Below are 20,390 nucleotides of genomic sequence, written 5' to 3'. Positions count from 1 at the left end.
CACTACAGTATACAACCCAGAAGACATTCCTCCCATAAACATTCACCACAAGACGTTCCTTGACTAAACATTCACCACACTACAGTGTACAACCCACAAGACATTCCTCTACTAAACATTCACCACACTACAGTATACAACCCACAAGACATTCCTCCACTAAACATTCACCACACTACAGTATACAACCCAGAAGACATTCCTCCAATAAACATTCACCACAAGACGTTCCTTGACTAAACATTCACCACACTACAGTGTACAACCCACAAGACATTCCTCCAACTAAACATTCACCACACTACAGTATACAACCCACAAGACATTCCTCCACTAAACATTTACCACACTACAGTATACAACCCACAAGACGTTCCTCCACTAAACATTCACCACACTACAGTATACAACCCACAAGACATTCCTCTACTAAACATTCACCACACTACAGTATACAACCCACAAGACATTCCTCCACTAAACATTCACCACACTACAGTATACAACCCACAAGACATTCCTCCACTAAACATTCACCACACTACAGTATACAACCCACAAGACATTCCTCCAGAAACATTCACCACCTACTATAAACACAAGACAATCCTCACCCACACTACAGTATACAACCCACAAGACATTCCTCCACTAAACATTCACCACACTACAGTATACAACCCACAAGACATTCCTCCACTAAACATTCACCACACTACAGTATACAACCCACAAGACATTCCTCCACTAAACATTCACCACACTACAGTATACAACCCACAAGACATTCCTCCACTAAACATTCACCACACTACAGTATACAACCCACAAGACATTCCTCCACTAAACATTCACCACACTACAGTATACAACCCACAAGACGTTCCTCCACTAAACATTCACCACACTACAGTATACAACCCACAAGACACTCCTCCACTAAACATTCACCACACTACAGTATACAACCCACAAGACTGACTGAGTTTTGGTTGTACGCCGCTTTTAGCAATATTCCAGCAACATCACGGCGGGGAACACCAGAAATGGGCTTCACACATTGTGCCCATTTGGGGATTCGAACCCGGGTCTTCGGCGTGACGAACCAACGCTTTAACCATTAGGCTACCCCACCGCCCCACAACCCACAAGACATTCCTCCTCTAAACATTCACCACACTACAGTATAAAACCCACAAGACGTTCAGCATATAATAGGCGAGGTGAAATGGGGCTTAGCGTCGCACTTAAGAATATTTCGCTCATATGACGACGTGCATGCGTGTGTATGTGTGGCTTCTTGTAATAGCCTAGACTTAAGCTGGTTTTATAGTGCTAGCTCACTGATATACCATTAGGCAGTTAAGCATGAATACTCCACTCGGACACATTATACTGACTACGAGCCGACCAGTCCTTGATGTACCCATTAATGCAGAGCAGGGAACAAGAAGTACCATATTTTTGGTAGGACGCGGCCAAGGATCGAACCCGCGACCTTCCTCTCTCCGGGCGGAGGCTCTAACCACTACACCACGGAAGCGGTCATCAACATATTATATTCAGTATAAAGTAGGTATTCAGTATATATTGGGTATCCTTGGTATGTACAGTTTGCATTGTGCGTGAGTGAGTTGTTTTACGCCGCACTCCGCACTATTCAAGCTATATCGAGTCTGGACCAGGCAATCCGGTGATCAACAGTATGAGCATCGATCTACGCATCTGGGATACGATGGCATGTGTCAACCATGTCAGCACAGTGTACGCCTGTAGGTAAACAGTATAAAGTGGGTATACAGTATAAAGTAGGTATTCAGTATAAAGCGGGCATACAATATAAAGTGGGTATACAGTATAAAGTGGGTATAGTTAGTGGGTGAATATGGTTTTACGCCGCTTTTAGCGATATTCCAGCAATATCACGGCGAGGGACTACAGAAATGCGCTTCACACATTGTACCCATGTGGGGAATCGAACCCGGGTCTTCGGCGTGACGAGCGAACGCTTTAAACACTAGGCTACCCCACCGCCCCATAAAGAGGGTATAAATCGGGTATACAGTATAAAGTGGGTATTCAGCATACAGCGGGTATTCAGTGTAAATAGGGCTCCTATTCGCCGGCCTGTGACGTGGCCCTGCTTTTGATGATGAACAATCTTGAGGGGTTCCACCACAAAATCAGCAAGGTTGCCCAACAGACGCACCCTAGCATCTATAATGTGGTCCATCCCCTCAAACGAGAGTAGCCCCTAAGTGAAGCGAGGTTGCAGGAACAAGCGCGAACCTCCCGGTAAGAACCGGTTTTGAACCACGCTCATTGAAGGACAATAGTATGACACTGCGTGCAGCGACCAAATAAAGAGTTCACTCTACAGAAACGATCAATGTTATTTGTTGGTGCCGAAGTGTATACAGTAATTTCACCATTGAAACTCTCGTTTGTCTACAGTCCGTTTGGCTCAAAAGCGGACCTATGAATTGCAATCTAACTCGAAAACTATTAAACATAACATACTCAATTAAACGCTGATCATAATCAAAACATCATACCCACTCTGTGAGCTTTTTGCAGAATTTTTGTCCTAAAAATAAAAAAAGTTGTTTAACAAACTATCATTAAAATATTGACACAGTTCACTGTTTGTTACGAGGGAGGAGTGCAGAGAAAGGGACAGCCAGGTGTTCGAGAAGCACGTTCACAGACGAAGTTATTTATTCATTAACCTGTGCTGTGCCGTCTCCATCCGTTCTCGAACATCTGGCTGTCCCTTTCTCTGCACTCCTCCCTCGTAACAAATAGTGAACTGTGTCAATATTTTAATGATAGATTGTTAAACAACTTTTTTATTTTTAGGACAAAAATTCTGCAAAAAACCTCACAGAGTTGGTATGATGTTTTGATTATGATCAGCGTTTCATTGAGTATTTTATGTTTATTAGGTTTTGAGTTAGATTGCAATTCATCGGTCCGCTTTTGAGCCAAACGGACTATACGTTGGGATCATGAACCTTTACAACACCACCAGAGAGGTAACATTCGAGTTGATCTAAACCAAGCCTTACTGAAGTGAATCCCTAGCGCTACACGGTGTAGTGATTATTACTATCAATGTTAATGCCGTATTAATAGTACCAAACTTCAAACTGGGACAGTGTAAATATGAACAGTAGCTTTCATAGAAGTATGCCCAGATATATCTATGCCTGAGTGGACTTGTGTTCAGGAAACTATGTATTTGCGTCTAGCCGTGATTTGTGTCTGTCTGCATAACCTCTAGGTCATCACAGTGCAAACCGCCCCCAATCGTTACAAGGTGTTTGCTGTCTCCGTCCTGCAACATGTCACCCCAGATGCAGGAATCACTATACAGAGATAGCAAACAGAGGCTGCATCCGCCTTCACTCACTCACATGCGAAGAAATCAGTCTAATTCGCCATCCCATGGTCAGATTCAGCGCAGCAAAGGATAGGAGAGAGTGAGTGAGTTAAGATTTTAAGTCACATCGGCAATATTTCAGCCATATCGTGACTAAAGCAAGTTCTAAATATATCAACAATTTAAGTGAAATTATAAAATTCTGCCAATTAAGGACAGTAAAATAACTAGATTATCACAGATATAGATATAAAACTAGTAACAAAATCTAAAACATTTGAACTATACAAGACGATACAATATAAAAAAACAGGCTATTGATCGCCAACAACTGAAGGTAGATCACCATACTAGGGACCATGGGGACTTACAGTACATTTGCTTCCTGCAACAAAGGAGAGGAGAGAGTGGCGGTAGTGTGGTTGGTTTTAATTATATTTTCATGCTATCATTCATTATTCCGCCGGATTCTGTTGCAGTCACTACTAAAGAAGAGCTCAGAATCTCTCCCAAAACATCACCACGGTGTCAAGTGTTTTCTAGTTGACACAGCAAGACGCTCAATGCGCTATACCCAAAAACAAAGGACAGATAAATAAAAACAATTCAACCGTAAATATCTCAAAAAGTACTTGTACAATGACTTCCAAATTACTTGTGCAGATACCCAATCAAATTCCCATCGGTCAAGTCACTAAAATGTACTGTTTGGACGCCATTTGGATTGAAGTTTGTGAACACGTTTTTCACCAGTTCTCTCGATACTTTGCTCCAACAAAATACGGAGCTCGAACTATCAGCTCAATGGCTTGCAAAACTTCCGTACTTTGTGACCATGAACTACTGTGAAAATTTTGCACAAAACATTAGAAGTGTCTTCGATGGCCCATATATTGACTACATCTGGGCCAAAGTTAAAGACTTCCTCACGATTTAAGTACTTTTGAAAAGTTGTATAACATGTATGTTAAGAGGGAACTCATTCTTCTCCCGGACTCCATAAGAGGGACATGATTCGGCTGTCTTTGAGAGATCTGTCAAAAAAGTGTTCATGGTTTGTTTTTTTAGATCCATTCACGATTTCTAGCCATCAAATGTACTCAACCACATGCAACTCAAGAAAGCAGAGGTCGATTACGAACAAATTGTCCATGTGCATGTAGACTGTAATTGTCGATTGCGGGGGGTTCGTTTTTTAGATTTGTGGTGGTAAAATTGGTGTGTGGTTATGTCCGGCCTGGGATGTCGGCGTTTAGATGACTAAATCGATTACTAAGGCTATAGTGTGTTGTTTAGAGGGCTAATGAGTGATTGTAAAGTGAGGTATCATTCCGTGCAATATGGCGTGCAATCTGCAGTGCCACCTGTTCTGCATGTTGGTACATTTGCCCGTATATATATAGGTTCTTTCTTAAATTCATGCATGTGAAGCTTGAGGTTGGTGTGACCTGTTTGGAGTTTGGTTATTTAAAGAAGCTAGTCCCGACTGTGAGGAGCAGAGATTACATTCCTGGAAAGTCTGCGCATACCCACTCGGAAAGAGTTAACAGCTAACATTTTGTAACGCGCCGGTCTGCAGGAATGGGTGCGATACGGGGAATAAAGATAACTGTGGTGACAGCAGGTGCAAAACATCACATTTAGAAGAAAATATCAAAAAGTAAAATTTGATCTTTTCATCAGATATTTATTAACTGATTTCGATGTAGAGCAACTCATATCAAAGTCATACAGTCTCTCTTTCGAACAAATTGCACACAACAAATGAGCTATTTTTCAAGGCACCAGCTACCTGCATCTATGGCGACGCGAGACTGTCAAGTAAATGGCTTCTAATCACCAGGTTAAGAATGTGACTGGCAATCGGTTGATCGATCCCGTGTCTGGTAGCCCATGGTAACATATGATAGCCCTAACAGTTCTAAAACGAGCGATGTAAATCTCACACGAATGTTTAACAAAAGAGCGTTTCGGACATGATGCTAGTTTCACTGAACACGTTTGGGCCGTATCAGCGGTGTAGCTCTGATACAGCGAGGGGTGTGCAAATCACAGGTAAACTACCTGTTGGAAACGCTATTGTTTACGTACCTCCGAATAGCACAAACGCTAACACTGTTACGATAAATCCGTTCATTTTGGACAATCCAAACGTCGATCCGTGTATCTGTTTTACGAGAATTCCCCACGTGTTCGTCTGCACCAAACACAACCTGATGACTGTCAGCCGCTCGTTGTTTTAAAGTTGCATGCCGGGAAGGCGCCACCAGTCAGATCGAGGCGAAGAAGAAGGGCAAATAAACCTATTGTTTAGCATGACAGAGCGGCCATGGGAGTCTGGACGCTGATGGCGATTCCCCGCGGGCAAATGCAAAAGAAAAAAAGGATCTTTCGGGATCTCTCAGCAACAGTAAACGTGTTGCCCCGTAATTAGTATGACACCTCAAACCTTACAGAAATTCGTATTACTTGATTTTGATATTACGTTTGGCCCAGAAGTATTGGACCCCCTCGGGACGCGCGTGCACCCAAGCTAACTTTCTCAACCATGAAGTAAAGCTCGTGGGAGCGGTTCACGGCTGGGAAGGCTAAAATCGTGACGCTTCTCGGTTCAATGAGCGTAGCCTCAGACTCAGACTCAGGATTTTATTCTCATAAATCATACAAAATGATATCGAAAACATACATATATTTTGATAAATACAAAGTGCCATTTTGGCTTATATGCATATGAATATAATATAAATGTATAACTAAAACAGGGATAATACAATTTTCGTTAAACGTGACAGTTTCTGTACCAAAGGATGATAGTCAGATTTCATAAGGGAAACAAATTTATCAATATGGGGGTTATTACCAAAATAGCTAGGGAGTATACTTTTTCTTACATCATCTAGAGCTCTGCATGATAATGTAATATGAAATTCGTCACATATAACAAGCTGGTTACAAATTGTACATATTCTATTTTCTGTGTCTATGTTATACCATCTGCCGGTTTCAATAGGTAATCTGTTATTGCATGTTCGCAGTTTTGTTGACCAGATACGTTGTTTCAATGGGAGACTGATTAAATAAGGTTCTAAGTTGGGAGTATGCTTATATAAGGAATAGTATTTACCTTTTGATGAGTTTTGAAGGTCAGCATTCCATGATTGTTTAAACTGATCTATAAGTGTGTATTTAACATAGTTTTTCAGCCAGGATACGGAAGGAAACCTTTGGGACTGCCATATGTAAGATAACCCAACTTTATGAAGTATACTTTTCACTACATTTAAAAGATCAAATTGAATACCCAAACAAGTTGACACATTAGCCATTACATTATACACTATATGAGGAAACTTATGTATTGATGTAATGACTTTACACCAGTAACTTATTATTCTTGTTTTAATCATTACTTCAATAGGATATCTACCGAGTTCCCCATAAACCATAAAATTTGGAGTAGATTGTCTTACCTTAAGTATATACTTACAAAATTTCAGATGCGTTCTTTCTAAAATAGCTGCATTTTCATACCCCCAAACTTCTGACTCATATAATAAAATTGGTAAAATGCATTGGTCAAAAAGTTTCAGCTGACAGTCAATTGAGATTTCAAGTTCCCTAATAGTTTTAAAAACAGAAAACATCGCCCGTGTTGCTTGTTCTGCAAGTCTCTTAATTGCTTTAGCAAACTTACCATTGCCGTTAAATAGAATTCCCAAGTATAGATATTCTCGGACAACTTCAATTTCCTCATCAAAAAGTTTAAGCCTATATTTGTTCTTTACATAGCCTTTTGAAAAGATTACAATTTTGGTTTTATCTAAGTTAACTTTAAGTTTCCACAATGTACAATATGTTGAGAAATTATCTAAGCTTAATTGTAATTCTTCAAGCACTTTCCGATAACAAAACAGTACCATCTGCATAAAATAGTGCTAATACTTTTATATACATGCCAAGCTGTTCCTCAATAAAACAATTTACAGTACCAAGTCCATTTACATTGTGCATATAGCATGATTAAATATTGGTATATATACAGCATCTCATTAAGCTGTATAAAAACAATTGTACAGTCCCAGTCCCCTCTGTTACAGAGATAAACACCGAATGACAGGAGTGTTAAGTAGCCAGAGCGGAGTTTTTCACACCATCCTCACACAGCAACTGCCTGCATTCTGGTTATAGTCGGTTCAAACATACAGCTTTAACTTTCTCCATAATGAACCAAATTATCATCCACCAGACATAACTCGGATACTATTCTCAGTGTCAGGGTTGGGCATGTCGGTTAAGCTGATTCGAGGTCACGCTACCGCTAAGATAGTAGTAAGTACGACAGGTAACTCGTCGTTTCATATACGGTCAAACAAACACAGGTCGCATCATAAATTAAATGAAAAATAATGAAAGTAGTGTTTGAATCGTGAATTTTTCTGAGATATAAACGACGGTTGTCACTTTTCTGTTGTCGAAACAAAGACGCATATTTTATCATCCTTCAACCCTGTTCAGTGTTCCAACGGTCGCTGGACAGAAAGTGTAAGGGTGAAAAAAGTTGAAGGATAGGTTTGCTTTGCCGAAGACGTGTGCAGTCTGCCGTGGTCACAAACGGGGCTTACATGTGTGATCTAGTATCTCTGCCTCGGTTGGCTTTCCCAGCCTTTGAAATTGGCAGAAATTAAATACAAGTAATTGTTATTTTGATGCTTTTTACGGTGAAGTACGGAAGCGCTGAAGGGACCTGATGAAATAAAATTTATCTTGAGCGCACGAGTTAGTATCTTGAGCGCATAAGTTAATATATTGGGCGCACACGTCAGTATGTTGAGCGCTCAACTTAGTATCTTGAGATACACTACTCAATAATCAGTTCATGTGGAAGCAAGGAGGAGCGGAAACGCGAGCTGATTCATGCTTATTTCAGTCTTTGGTTCCAAAACAAAGATATAATACATCTTCTTGTCAAAAATCATGGTATAGTATAGTACGCCACTTGAAGCGTATTCTGAGGTGTAGGTCCCTCTTTCGCACCAGATACCAGATTTGCTGATGTTACAGTGAGTGAGTGAGTACGGTTTACGTCGCTTTTAGCAATATTCCAGCAATATCACGGAGGGGGACACCAGAAATGGACTTCACACATTGTACCCATGTGGGGAATCGAACCCAGGTCTTCGGCGTGACGAGCGGACGCTTTAACCACGAGGCTACCCCACCGGCCCGCTGATGCCACAGACTTCATTGTGGACAACTTCGACGATCTGGACAAAGACATGGTTATCGCTGGATGCATAAAAAATGTATCCAATGCGGTTTAATCGTGAAACAGGATAGTGTACGTTCGTTGCTAATAGTGTTGGACCAGGATGGCGTTGAATTTCGCTCTAGACACCGTCTTCATCGACGTGTTTATTCTTCAACTTCATGTGTTGTTAAACAAGTTAAATAAACCACAACACACATACATATACATAAGGGATTGAAACGGAGGAAGTAAAACGGGGAACATAGTATTTTAGTAAGAAATAAAGTCGGTATATGTGCTATACGTGCACATACTGATGGATCAAATAAATAAGGTTTTTATTATATGATATTGTACAGAGTTAAACTCAATACATCAGACATGAGTTTTATAATTATGTATAACACTCAATGTTTACATTTTTCATGGTCATGTAATACTATGTATATATATATATATATAAATTTTATAGTTTCTTATTTTGTAGCATTTTTCAACATTTTATACAAACAAATAACAGTGATATTCCAGTATACATGATGAAAAATCAAATAGTTTTAGCAGAATAAATCATGGCATGACGACCAGAACGTGTAGAAAGCATTGATATTACAACTAATTATTGACGAACACTTTGTTAACATATAATATTCAAACAGTTTATGTTGAAAAACTTGAAAAGATGGCATAATGTTGTTAAACTTATTTCGAAAAATTAGTTCCTTGAAGAGAATTAAGATGATATTTATTGGATCATTGTTTTTATTTGGGTAACCAAGCATTACATGTTTCTTTTCAATTTTGAGTTTTATTTGTGCTTTAGCATGTAGCCAGTTCTCAAGGTTTTTTTTATATATGGTTTACCTATTCTAAAAAAATGTTTGTTGGCAAGATATGGTGTAAAAGTCTGTATTGGAACCATTGTAATCTAGTATCTTTCGTACATCTAAAGGGAATAGTATTGTAAACCAGATATCATTAGATATAATGTCGTCGAATAAAATGTTTAGTTCCCATTTCGATGCATGTTGGTTTTTTTTAAACCTAGACCTGAAATTAGAGTTTTGTACAAGTATTGCGTCCCTTTTACATTCTTACAGAGATGTTGCATATATCGGGGTAGAACAGGGTTTGGTTTGCGTGTTATTGTTTTTAAATCTGTATTGATCTTTTGAAGATATGTTTAACGGAGCAAATAAGACCATGATATTTCAGAAAATTTGTTTTTATGTCAAATTGTTTTAGAAACGTTTCAAATTGAAAGAAATTACCATTATTATGAATCAAGTCATTAATCCAGCGAACCCCGTGCTCATACCATTCTTTCTAGTAAACCGTTTTACATTCTACCATAATATTTTTATTATACCATATACTTTCAGTAAGGATTTCATTATCACTATCTTTTTCAGAGTTTAATTCAAGTTGAGATGTAAAGTCCCACCACGCTGAAACGACATCTTTGTAGTAATTATTTCTTATAAAAGGAAGTATTTTATCTCTCAAATGTTGACAACTATACTCAAATATATTTCCATAACCTATCTTTGGGAGATTCAAAATATAAAGATTTCACCATTTAGCACAGTGTGAAAGAAAGCGTCTTAGCATGGACAATTTTTGCGATTGTATTATACCTTTTATGTTGGGCATATTAAATCCTCCATCTTTTTTTATCACTAATTATCTGTTTTCTTTTTATCTTATCAGGTTTACTGTTCCAAATAAATCTGTAACATTTTCGTTGAAATGCGTTTATAACATCATCTCTTGGATTAGGAAAAGAGCCAAAGAGGTGATTTAGTTTTGGAATGATTAGTGATTTTAGAACTACATTTCTACCGAGCGGAGTAAGGTTACGGGCGGACAAGATATACATTAGTGTTTCACATGCTCCAAGTTTTTCTTTGTAATTCTCTTCGACTATATCGTCAGTATCTAGCGTAAATGTTATACCAAGTAGGTTAAAGGACGTTTGGTCCCAGTTTAGATTCTTTTTAGGACAAAGTTTCATTCTCGAGCGCTTTTTTTATCCTATCCATATAAGCCTTGTTTTTTCGATATTAATTTTTAGTCCTGAGAATCTTGCAAAGATATCCAATACATTTAAAACTGCAAAAAGGCAATGTTCAGAACCGTCTAAGGTACAGGTTGTGTCATCAGCAAACTGATGAAGTAAATATTCTATATTACCAATATTTACACCTTTTATATTTTTTATTATTTCTTATCAATATGGCAAGTATTTCTGCACATAGAATAAATATATATGGCGAGAGAGGGTCGCCTTGGCGACATCCTCTAGATATATTAAACATAGCGGAACCATATCCATTGACTAAAACATTTGATTCGATTCCTCCATACAAAGTTTTAAACTATTTTCTAATAGAAGTTCCAAAATTGAAAAATGACAACGTTTTATCTATAAATGCCCAATCCACAGTGTCAAATGCTTTTTCGAAATCTATAAGTAAAAGTAGACCAGGTATTTGATGCGTTTCTGTATATTCCATAAGGTCATATATCATTCTAGTAATTTCCCCAATATACCTACCAGACATAAAACCTTTCTGGTCTTCATTGATCAGTATATTAAGAACTGTTTTTATCCGTCTGGAAATTGTGAGAGACGCAACTTTATAGAAAATTTATAACAAAGAAATTGGTCGCCAATGCTTTAAATATATTTTTGAATTATTGCTTTTGGGAATGCATTTGATGAGTCCCCTTTAACGAGATATAGAAAGTTCTCCCTTTTTATAAGATAAGTTCAACGATTTGATTAAATATTTGCCCAAATCAATCCAAAAGAATTTCAAGAACTCTGCGGTAAAACCATCTGGTCCTGAACTTTTATCATTTTTTAAACATTTTAAAGCCGAAAGTACTTCTTCATACTCCAATATACCTTCTAGTGCTGATGATGTAGTTGCACTTAATTTGGGGATATCAAAGTGTCTGAGTAGATTGTCGAGATTAACATCGCTAATATCCTGTTTTCTATTTTTATTTGGAGTAGAAGTATTTTACTTCATCTTCTATTTCATGTCGGCTGGATAAAACATCTCCTTTATCATTTTCTAAACGTGTAATTGACTTATTGAGGAAGTTTCGTGTTTCCAATCCAAGAAAATATTTAGAAGGTTTTTCCCCCTGTTCAGACCATATTGCTTTAGATCTTATCATATTACCAGACGTTTTTATCGTATTTATTTCTTCCAACTTATGACTTAAAGTATCAAGTTCTTTCATTAATTCAGTTTTAATTTCATGATCGCTTGTTTGGTTCATTTTACCTGTAATTTCTTCTAATTGTTTCGTCACACTATTTTCCTCTTTCTGTCTTTCTCTGTTCTTATATGATGAGTATTTAATTGTTTCTCCTCGTATCAATAGCAATAATGTTTCAAAGAACAACTGATCGTCAATAGTAAATTCTTTTCATTCGTATCTGTGTTTTCATATTGTGAACACGTTTCTGAGATTATACGTTTAACCATTGTGACATATTTTTGATCTCTCAAAAGGGAGTTATTAAATTTCCAAAATCCTTTTCCACGGTCTATTTCATTTAGAGTAAAGGTAATTGATATAGGAGAGTGATCCGATTTAAAACTACCCTCTATTGACGTATCTGTTATGGAGGGAATCATGTTGTGAGAAACCAAGAAATAGTCAGGACACACAGCACATGTTTTCTGAACATTTATCACCTCACAAGTATGAACTCTGTTTTAATGTAAGTAAGATTACTTATGATAACTTCTAAAACGTGGCTTACGTGTAAGAAACGGTAATGTTCGTTGATTATCTCAGAGCAACTGGCTAACTACAGTTTTCATTTATGATTAGATTATAAATGCAATGTCTATGTATGAGTTCTGCATGAGACAGAAAGTTGAGAAAACCCGAGTTTCATGATGTATACTTATTATTTGGGTGGCGGATACGATATCCAGCCAGGAAGCAAACTTCCTATGTACTTGTATAATTTCTTATGTTTGTTTGTTTTTGACAAAATATGCATTTTCCATCTCAGAAAAACAGTGTACAGTTTTGAAAATAGTTGCTATAAGATGTATTATACAACATTTTATCCTCATGACAAACTCAAAAGGAAAATTTAAGATAGTATCTATAAATTGTAGATGCTTAAATAATAGTTTCAAAAGGAAACGAGTTTTCAGGTTTTTAAAAAATAAAAAGGCGCATATTTATTGCTTGCAAGATGTGCATTTCACAGCTGACCAAGAACAAATCATAAAACAGCAGTGGGGTTATAAAGAATGCTACATTAGTCCATTTAGAAGTAATGCAAGAGGTACAGCAACCCTTTTTAATAATACCTTTGAAGTTAAAGTACTACAATGTAAGTTTGATAAAGAAGATGGTAACTATGTAGCAGTAGATGTTAGCATTGATGATAAGATATTTACTGTAATCAATCTCTATGGGCCTAATTCTGATAAACCTGAGTTTATTAGGAAAATAAAAGAAATTGCTGGGAATTTAACATGTGATAAACTTATTATATGTGGAGATTGGAATTTAGTTTTAGACCCTGATAAAGATACTTACAATTATTAACATATAAATAACCCTAAAGCAAGACAGGAATTACTCAAAACAATTGATATATGGGATCTTAAAGACCCATGGCGAGAGTTTTACCCATCAGCTCGAAGATTCACCTGGCGACAACCAACACCTATAAGCAAGCTCGTTTAGACTATTTTCTAGTTTCCTATAATATTCTCCAGTCCATTGAGAAAAGTGATATCATACCTAGTATAAACTCAGATCACTCTATAGTATCTCTTACAATTTCACTTTCGGACATGCAAAGGGGAAAAGGATTCTGGAAATTCAATAATTCATTACTAAAGGAAAAGGAATATGTAGAAATGATTAAAAAAACAATAAATAACACTCTTGAACAATACGAAGACAAAACTGTTAAAGATGGAAAGATGTTTACAATAAATTATCAGTTATTATGGGCGATGTTACTTTTAAATATTAGAGGAACATCAATACTTTTTTCATCCACTCGTAAAAAAGAATATCTAGCTTTGGAATCGAATCTAGAACAGAAACTAAGTGAAATTGAGATTAAACTGGGAGACGTAGCTAGTAGACAGTCAGATGTATTACTAGAAGAATACAAATCAACTAAACTTGAATTAGAAAACTTACATAAAGTAAAAACACAAGGCTCCTTTATTAGATCAAAAGCCAAGTGGATAGAACATGGAGAAAAACCAGCCAATTACCTTTTATAATTAGAAAGTAGAAATTTTCTAACTAAATCTATCTCAGCTCTTGAAAAACCAGATGGAACGTTATTGAAGAAACAACATGAAATCATTCAAGAAGTGAAACATTTTTATGAAAAACTGTATGAAACTGAAGACTGTACACAGATTGATCTGGAAAACCTTTTTGTTAAAGTATCAGTGCCTAGGTTAGACTGTCAAACATCACTTTCCTTAGAAGGGAAGCTGACCTATAATGAAGTACTTGAAGCACTAAAAAAAATGAAAAAAGGATAAGAGTCCTGGCCAAGATGGCTTCACAGCAGAATTTCTTTTGGTAAGACCTCAATAAATATTTGATAAATGCTTCAAATTATGCATATGAAACAGGGGCCTTATCTACTACCCAAAAACAAGGTCTAATCACTTGCTTGCCTAAAGAAAACAAATCAAAACTGTTTCTAAAAAATTGGCGCCCTATTACTCTTTTAAATACTACTTATAAATTAGCTGCATCGACAATTGCAAATAGAATAAAGCCAATCTTACCACTGATTATCCATGAGGATAAAAAAGGTTTTGTATCGGGTAGATATATAGGTGAAGTGACTAGACTTATTTATGATATATTAGACTATACAGAATCATACCAGATACCAGGCTTACTACTACTTATTGATTTTGAAAAGGCATTTGCTCTGTGGATAGAAAATTTATACATAATGTACTTAACTTTTTCCGCTTTGGGCCCAGTATTCAAAATTGGATAAAATTATTTTTCGAAAACATTGAAACAAGTGTTTTGGTTAATGGTTTTGCAAGCCCCTTCTTTAAGGTTACAAGAGGTTGTTGTCAGGGGGATCCTATATCACCATATCTCTTCATATTATGCGCAGAAATCCTAGCAATAATGTTAAGAAATAATAAAAATATAACTGGATTTAAACTTGGTAATATATATTCCCTTCTAGCACAATTTGCAGATGATACCACCCTTAGTTTAGATGGATCCGAAAAAAGTCTCTACTCTACAATGAGTACATTATCCTTTTTTGCCAGATTTTCAGGATAAAAATAAACACAGAAAAAAACAAATTGGTATGGATAGGTTCCAAAAAGAGATCAAGATACAAACTCTGTAAAGAGTATAAGTTGGACTGGACACAAACACTAAGCTATTAGGTATTGAATTTGATATTGATTTAGGAAATATGGTTAATCTGAACTATGTAAATAAATTAGATTATATTGAAAAAGAAATGGAACATTGGACAAAGAGAACTTTAACACCAATGGGTAGAAATATTGTGTTAAAATCATTATTACTACCTAAACTAAACCATTTATTCCTCAGTATACCAAGCCCACCTAAAAATATAATAGAAGCTTTTCAAAAGAAATGTTTTCAATTTGTTTGAAAATTTAAACCAGATAAAATCAAGAGAGATGCAATGTCACTACAGCCTAAGTATGGTGGCATAAGTGTACCCATATTAGAAAAAGTTATTGCAGCTCAGAAACTTTGTTGGATCAAAAGACTATCTGTTAGTAAGTCCAAATGGGCATGTTTCTTTTATGATCATTTAGTTGAGGCAAAAATAGTAAATTTGGCTGATGCTTTCTACATAGAAAACAATATTGTCCAAAATATCCACAACCAGTTTTGGAAAGAAACACTGTCAGTATATGCATCATATTTAAATTGTTGTGATAATATTGAACTATCTGTTACGGATGTATTGAATAAGTCAATCTGGTACAATAATAACATAACAATTGATAATAAGCCAGTATATTTTTCCCATTGGTATGAAAAAGGTATAACATATATTAACGATTTCTTCAACGATACAGGAAATTGGTTTAATTTCCATGAATTTATTCAAAAATATGCTTTGAATACAGACTTTTTAACATTTGAAGGGTTGAAACAATCTATCGCCCAATACCTACAAAGAATTAACTTTAGTCAATACAAGACATCTCTCAAACACCAATATTACCTTATAATATTTCTAAAATCAACAGTACTTCAGGTAGTAGATTATTTTATGAAATGTTGCAAAATTCTAAATTTACAAAACTTAAAAGCTATAGCAAATGGGAGCTTTATCTTAATAAACACATTACTGAAACAGAATGGATAAACTATAGTTTGATGGCCAAAAGATGTACACAAAGCAGTGACTTAAGATGGTTTCAGTTTAAGATTTTACATAATATTCTCAGCACTAATTGTTATTTATATAAGATTGGCTATGTTAAGTCACCAGCATGTTCATTGTGTAAAGATCCAGCTGAAACTATAGCACATGTGCTTTGTAATTGTCAATATTCAATAGATATTTGGACAAAATTTACTGAATGGATTGAAGGATACATGGAAAGTAAAATTCACTTAAGTGAAGAACATATATTATTTGGATTTAAAGGTAAACATAATAATGTGATGATAATAATAATCAAATATATGTTGTATAAATGTAGTAAGAAAGCAGTGAAACCTAATTTTATATGGTTTCAAAAAGATGTATTAAAATATTATGAAATCTCAAAATTTATTGCCTTTACTAATTGTAACTATGCAAGTTTTCAATCTTTCTGGTCATCCTTCCATTTACTTTTTTGAAATACTATAACTGACTGACTGTATCTACATGTATTTTGTATATATGTGTACTATATATATAAGAGGTAATGTACACATTATGTATTTACATCAACACTACTCACTGTACACTTAAAATACTTTCAATTAAAGAACATAAAGCTGCTGTAATGGAAATTGTAACATAAAAATGGAAAAAAAAAAAAAAAAAAAGAAGAAATAGTCAAGCCTATCCTGTTTCAGTGGAGTTGGTTGCCGCCATGTATATCTTTTTTCATGAGGAAATCTTTCTCTCCATGGATCTACAATATCAATTTCGTCTTTTAATTTTAGTATTCTCCCTCTCGACTTTGGATTATTATTATGTTTGTAGTTATATGTATCAATGGAATAATCTTGAACTACATTCCAGTCTCCACATACAATTACATGATCACTGTTCAGTGAATGTATCATTGTGTCAAGTTTATCGAAGAAGTTTGGACTGTCAACATTTGGACCATATATATTGATTATAGTTAGTTTGTATTTATCTATTGTAATCTCTGTGGCAACAATGTTGCCTTCATTATCTTTCTTCACATTATCAATGTTATAGTCTAGTCGTTTCGAAAATAAAATAGCAACGCCTCTAGAATTACCTTTATGAGAACTAAAATAACAATTCTGACACCCCCAATCTTCTGTGACCTGTTTCTCCATGTCTTCAGTGAAATGTACATCCTGCAAACAGTAGATTGAAGAATGTTTCTTTTTTAAATATCTGAACATTTCCTTACGTTTAACTTTGTCATTTAAGCCTCTACAGTTTAACGATGTAACTTTCATCGTATCCATAATATGTTAAAATGGAACATAAAGTCGGCGATGCAGCAAAGTTTTACACTTTCCATAGAAACAATGTTATCTGACAGAACAAATTTCATTTAGTTTTGTTACTGGTAACGTCATGTTGAAATGTAATGAAGAGTAGAAAAATATGCAACAAGAAACTTTTACTATGTATATATAATAAAGCCGTAGCCAAGCTTTACGCTAGTGTTCATAATACTGTGTACCAATATTAGAAGTCAGTAAAACCACTATTCATTCAAAACTAACTTGAGCGCTCAAGATGTTAACTTGTGCGCTCAACATACTAACTTGTGCGCTCAAGATACATGTAACTAACTTCAGCGCTCAATATATTAACTTGTGCGCTCAACATACTAACTTGTGCGCTCAAGATGTTAACTTGTACGCTCAAGAAAACTAACTGGTGCACTCAAAATAGTACGCTCAAGAAAAATTATATTTCATGAGGTCCCTTCAGCGCTTCCATGGTGATCACTCTAATGAAAGTGATGGTGGATCTGATGAAGATTATCAACCATCTGAAGGATCTGAAAGCACAGAATCCGACTGTGACCTAGAGGATGACGCTACTTCCAACTCTGACAATGAGACTGATGAACAAATATAAGCGCCTGACAGGTATTACAGCCGTGATGGAAGACAGTGGTTCAAGGACCCAATGCCATGAGCTCGAACGCCTCAGAGAAATATTATTCGCCAGCTGAATGGAAAAGTCACCAATCAAAATCCAGTGGAAGCGATCACCCCGTATGTCTGTCCTGAAATTGTTGACGATATTGTCAAATGGACAAATAAGTCTAACATGTAGTCTAATCCAAGCCGACCCCTTAATTAATGAACATAGACTCTCCCAGTGTGTTAACACGGTCTGAAATTCGACCGATTAGCACAGAACCACTCAAGCAAAATTCGACGGATTAGGCCGTAATCGTATATATGCTTGTCACTGTAAGTGGTGTCAGTGGCTTGCAGGACGCTCTGCACTGGCACTCTAAATGTGACCTGGTATATCAGCAGTCCTGCGCTATAAAAACGGCGTTAGCCCGGCCTACTTCAAGCAACCCACATTGTTTTTAAGAACAACAGTGTTGAACATTAAATCAATGTCACCTCACATGTTCTTCGTTGCCTTATGTTACGAGTTGTGTTTCGAGTGTAAACGCGAAGGTAAACCAAGATTTCTGTTGTGTAGGAATGGACCGTATCTCCATAGATAACCACAAAAAATCGATGACTATTTAACAAACTATATTGAAACGCACATGACAGTGTACAGTCGAAATGGCCAGTACAGTTGGTAAATGGGGAGTATGAGATATTATTGCAATACCACCTTCGGGTAAACCAGCAAGTGGCTAAACACTAAAATGACATATTATGAAAGTGTGCACTAAGGAATGTGTACAAGTTGTCACAGCTGATCATAATTATGTCTTGTGTGAAGCACGTGCTCCGTTCTTGAATCATGGAAACAGTGTTGGGGTAAAGCAGGAAGGTCGACCAAGTTATTCCGTCAGCAACGACAATGTAGTTAAGTCACATGAGATAGTAGAAGGCCTCGTAGACTAACTTCTAAATATGCCACTCAAAGAAGAGCCCAATGAGTAGTGAAATCCTGAACCTGGAGAAATCTAGACTTGTTTCATTTAGGGCTTTAGCATTGCAAGGTGGGCTAGGCGTAGGGAAATACTGTGGTTCAGGGACTGTGAGACAGACTAAAGGCCTCGAATCGCCCTCGTCTCGGTCTTATACAGGTGAAGCCAGGCTTCGAGAAAATGTTGGGTTTTTTAATGGCGTCAGCTATTATTAGCATTCCCCACTTTTCTTTATTACACTCAGTAAGTTACATAATTAAAGTACATTCAAAAAAGGATACAGAATAAATCAGAACAGTGACAACTCCAGCTGATGAATCTGCGCTTATATCAAGATTAACATTGACACTGGAAGTAACAAGTGATCAGTTCAGACAACTGATCCAAACATATAAACAACAACAGAGGTGAACGTTAATATATGAGCAAAATAGTTAAAGCACGTTTTGTAGTACATTCCATTTTCTATTGAAAAGACTGATTCTATCATTTTTAATAGCAATGTATTTTTCTACTGTGAAGACGTCTTTTCGGGGTAACTTTAAATGAATTAATAGATGGTTTATGCCCTTTGATGTTCATAACAAATATATGTTGTTTGGCTAGAATGATCATATAAGTTAATAAACTGTCAACACAAGAAGAAGAAAGAGTGTCATGGCTTAATTGTTATTTCAATATGTTTTCCGAATATTATATCAACATAGTACCGGTAGTTAAAATCCTCCCAGAAGGATTTGACGCATGGACATTTTATATACACATGCTCAATATTTTCACCTTCTGACTCACAGAAAGAGCACAAATCGGTGTCAATCAATTCCATTTTTAGTAGTTCCTTTTTGGTATAAATTATTCTATGAAAGAACTTGTATTGAAATTCTAAGAGTGTCACTTATGGAATTTTTATATCGTGAAAGAAATACAGAATATCTGTGCGAGGGACAACGGAAATGAACTGGACACATTGTACCATTGTGGGGAGAAGGAATAGGAAAGCATTGACACGACCCCGGGTGTGCCGATCTGTGACCGGAAATGACTACTTTCATGCTCGCTACGAGGAAGCTAAAACGAGGAAACAAGTATTCGAAACAACCCGATTAACGGATAATATATGATTAACCTTGTTATTACAGTATTCATGTTATCGAGCTATTTATCTCGTCCCCTACATCTTCTATGACTTGAAATTACAAGATTATGATTTGGGGGGGGGGGTGGGGGTGGGGGTGGGTGTCACACACACACACACTCTCTCTCTCTCTCTCTCTCTCTCTCTCTCTCTCTCTCTCTCTCTCTCTCTCTATCTCACACACACACACACACACACACACACACACACACACACCAGCCATAACTTATGAACGGTCCCATAAATATATATATGACTGTCAGTGACAAGGATGTGAACGGACACAATACCAATCGCTGCTTAACTGCA

At 36.4% G+C, this 20,390-nt stretch overlaps 1 protein-coding gene across 2 annotated transcripts in view; it reads right to left on the bottom strand.

The window, feature by feature from the left end:
• Positions 1 to 20,390, bottom strand: part of LOC124253361 — a 48,721-nt gene that overhangs the window by 14,503 nt on the left and 13,828 nt on the right. The window contains exon 1 of one of the 2 annotated variants that reach the window (XM_046687109.1): positions 5,474 to 5,634. The exons of the other annotated variant lie outside the window; for it this stretch is intronic. Coding sequence (XP_046543065.1) covers positions 5,474 to 5,519 — 46 coding nt within the window. The 5' untranslated portion in view covers positions 5,520 to 5,634. Of the gene's footprint in view, positions 1 to 5,473; positions 5,635 to 20,390 lie in introns of those variants that run through there. 2 annotated transcript variants of the gene reach the window in all.

The sequence above is a fragment of the Haliotis rubra genome, unplaced genomic scaffold (assembly GCF_003918875.1).
Source record: "Haliotis rubra isolate DU_JTF1 unplaced genomic scaffold, ASM391887v1 Scf54, whole genome shotgun sequence".
In the NCBI taxonomy this organism is placed as follows: domain Eukaryota; kingdom Metazoa; phylum Mollusca; class Gastropoda; order Lepetellida; family Haliotidae; genus Haliotis; species Haliotis rubra.
The sequence above is the reverse complement of the archived record's forward strand: the minus strand, read 5'-3'. Positions and strand labels throughout refer to the sequence as shown.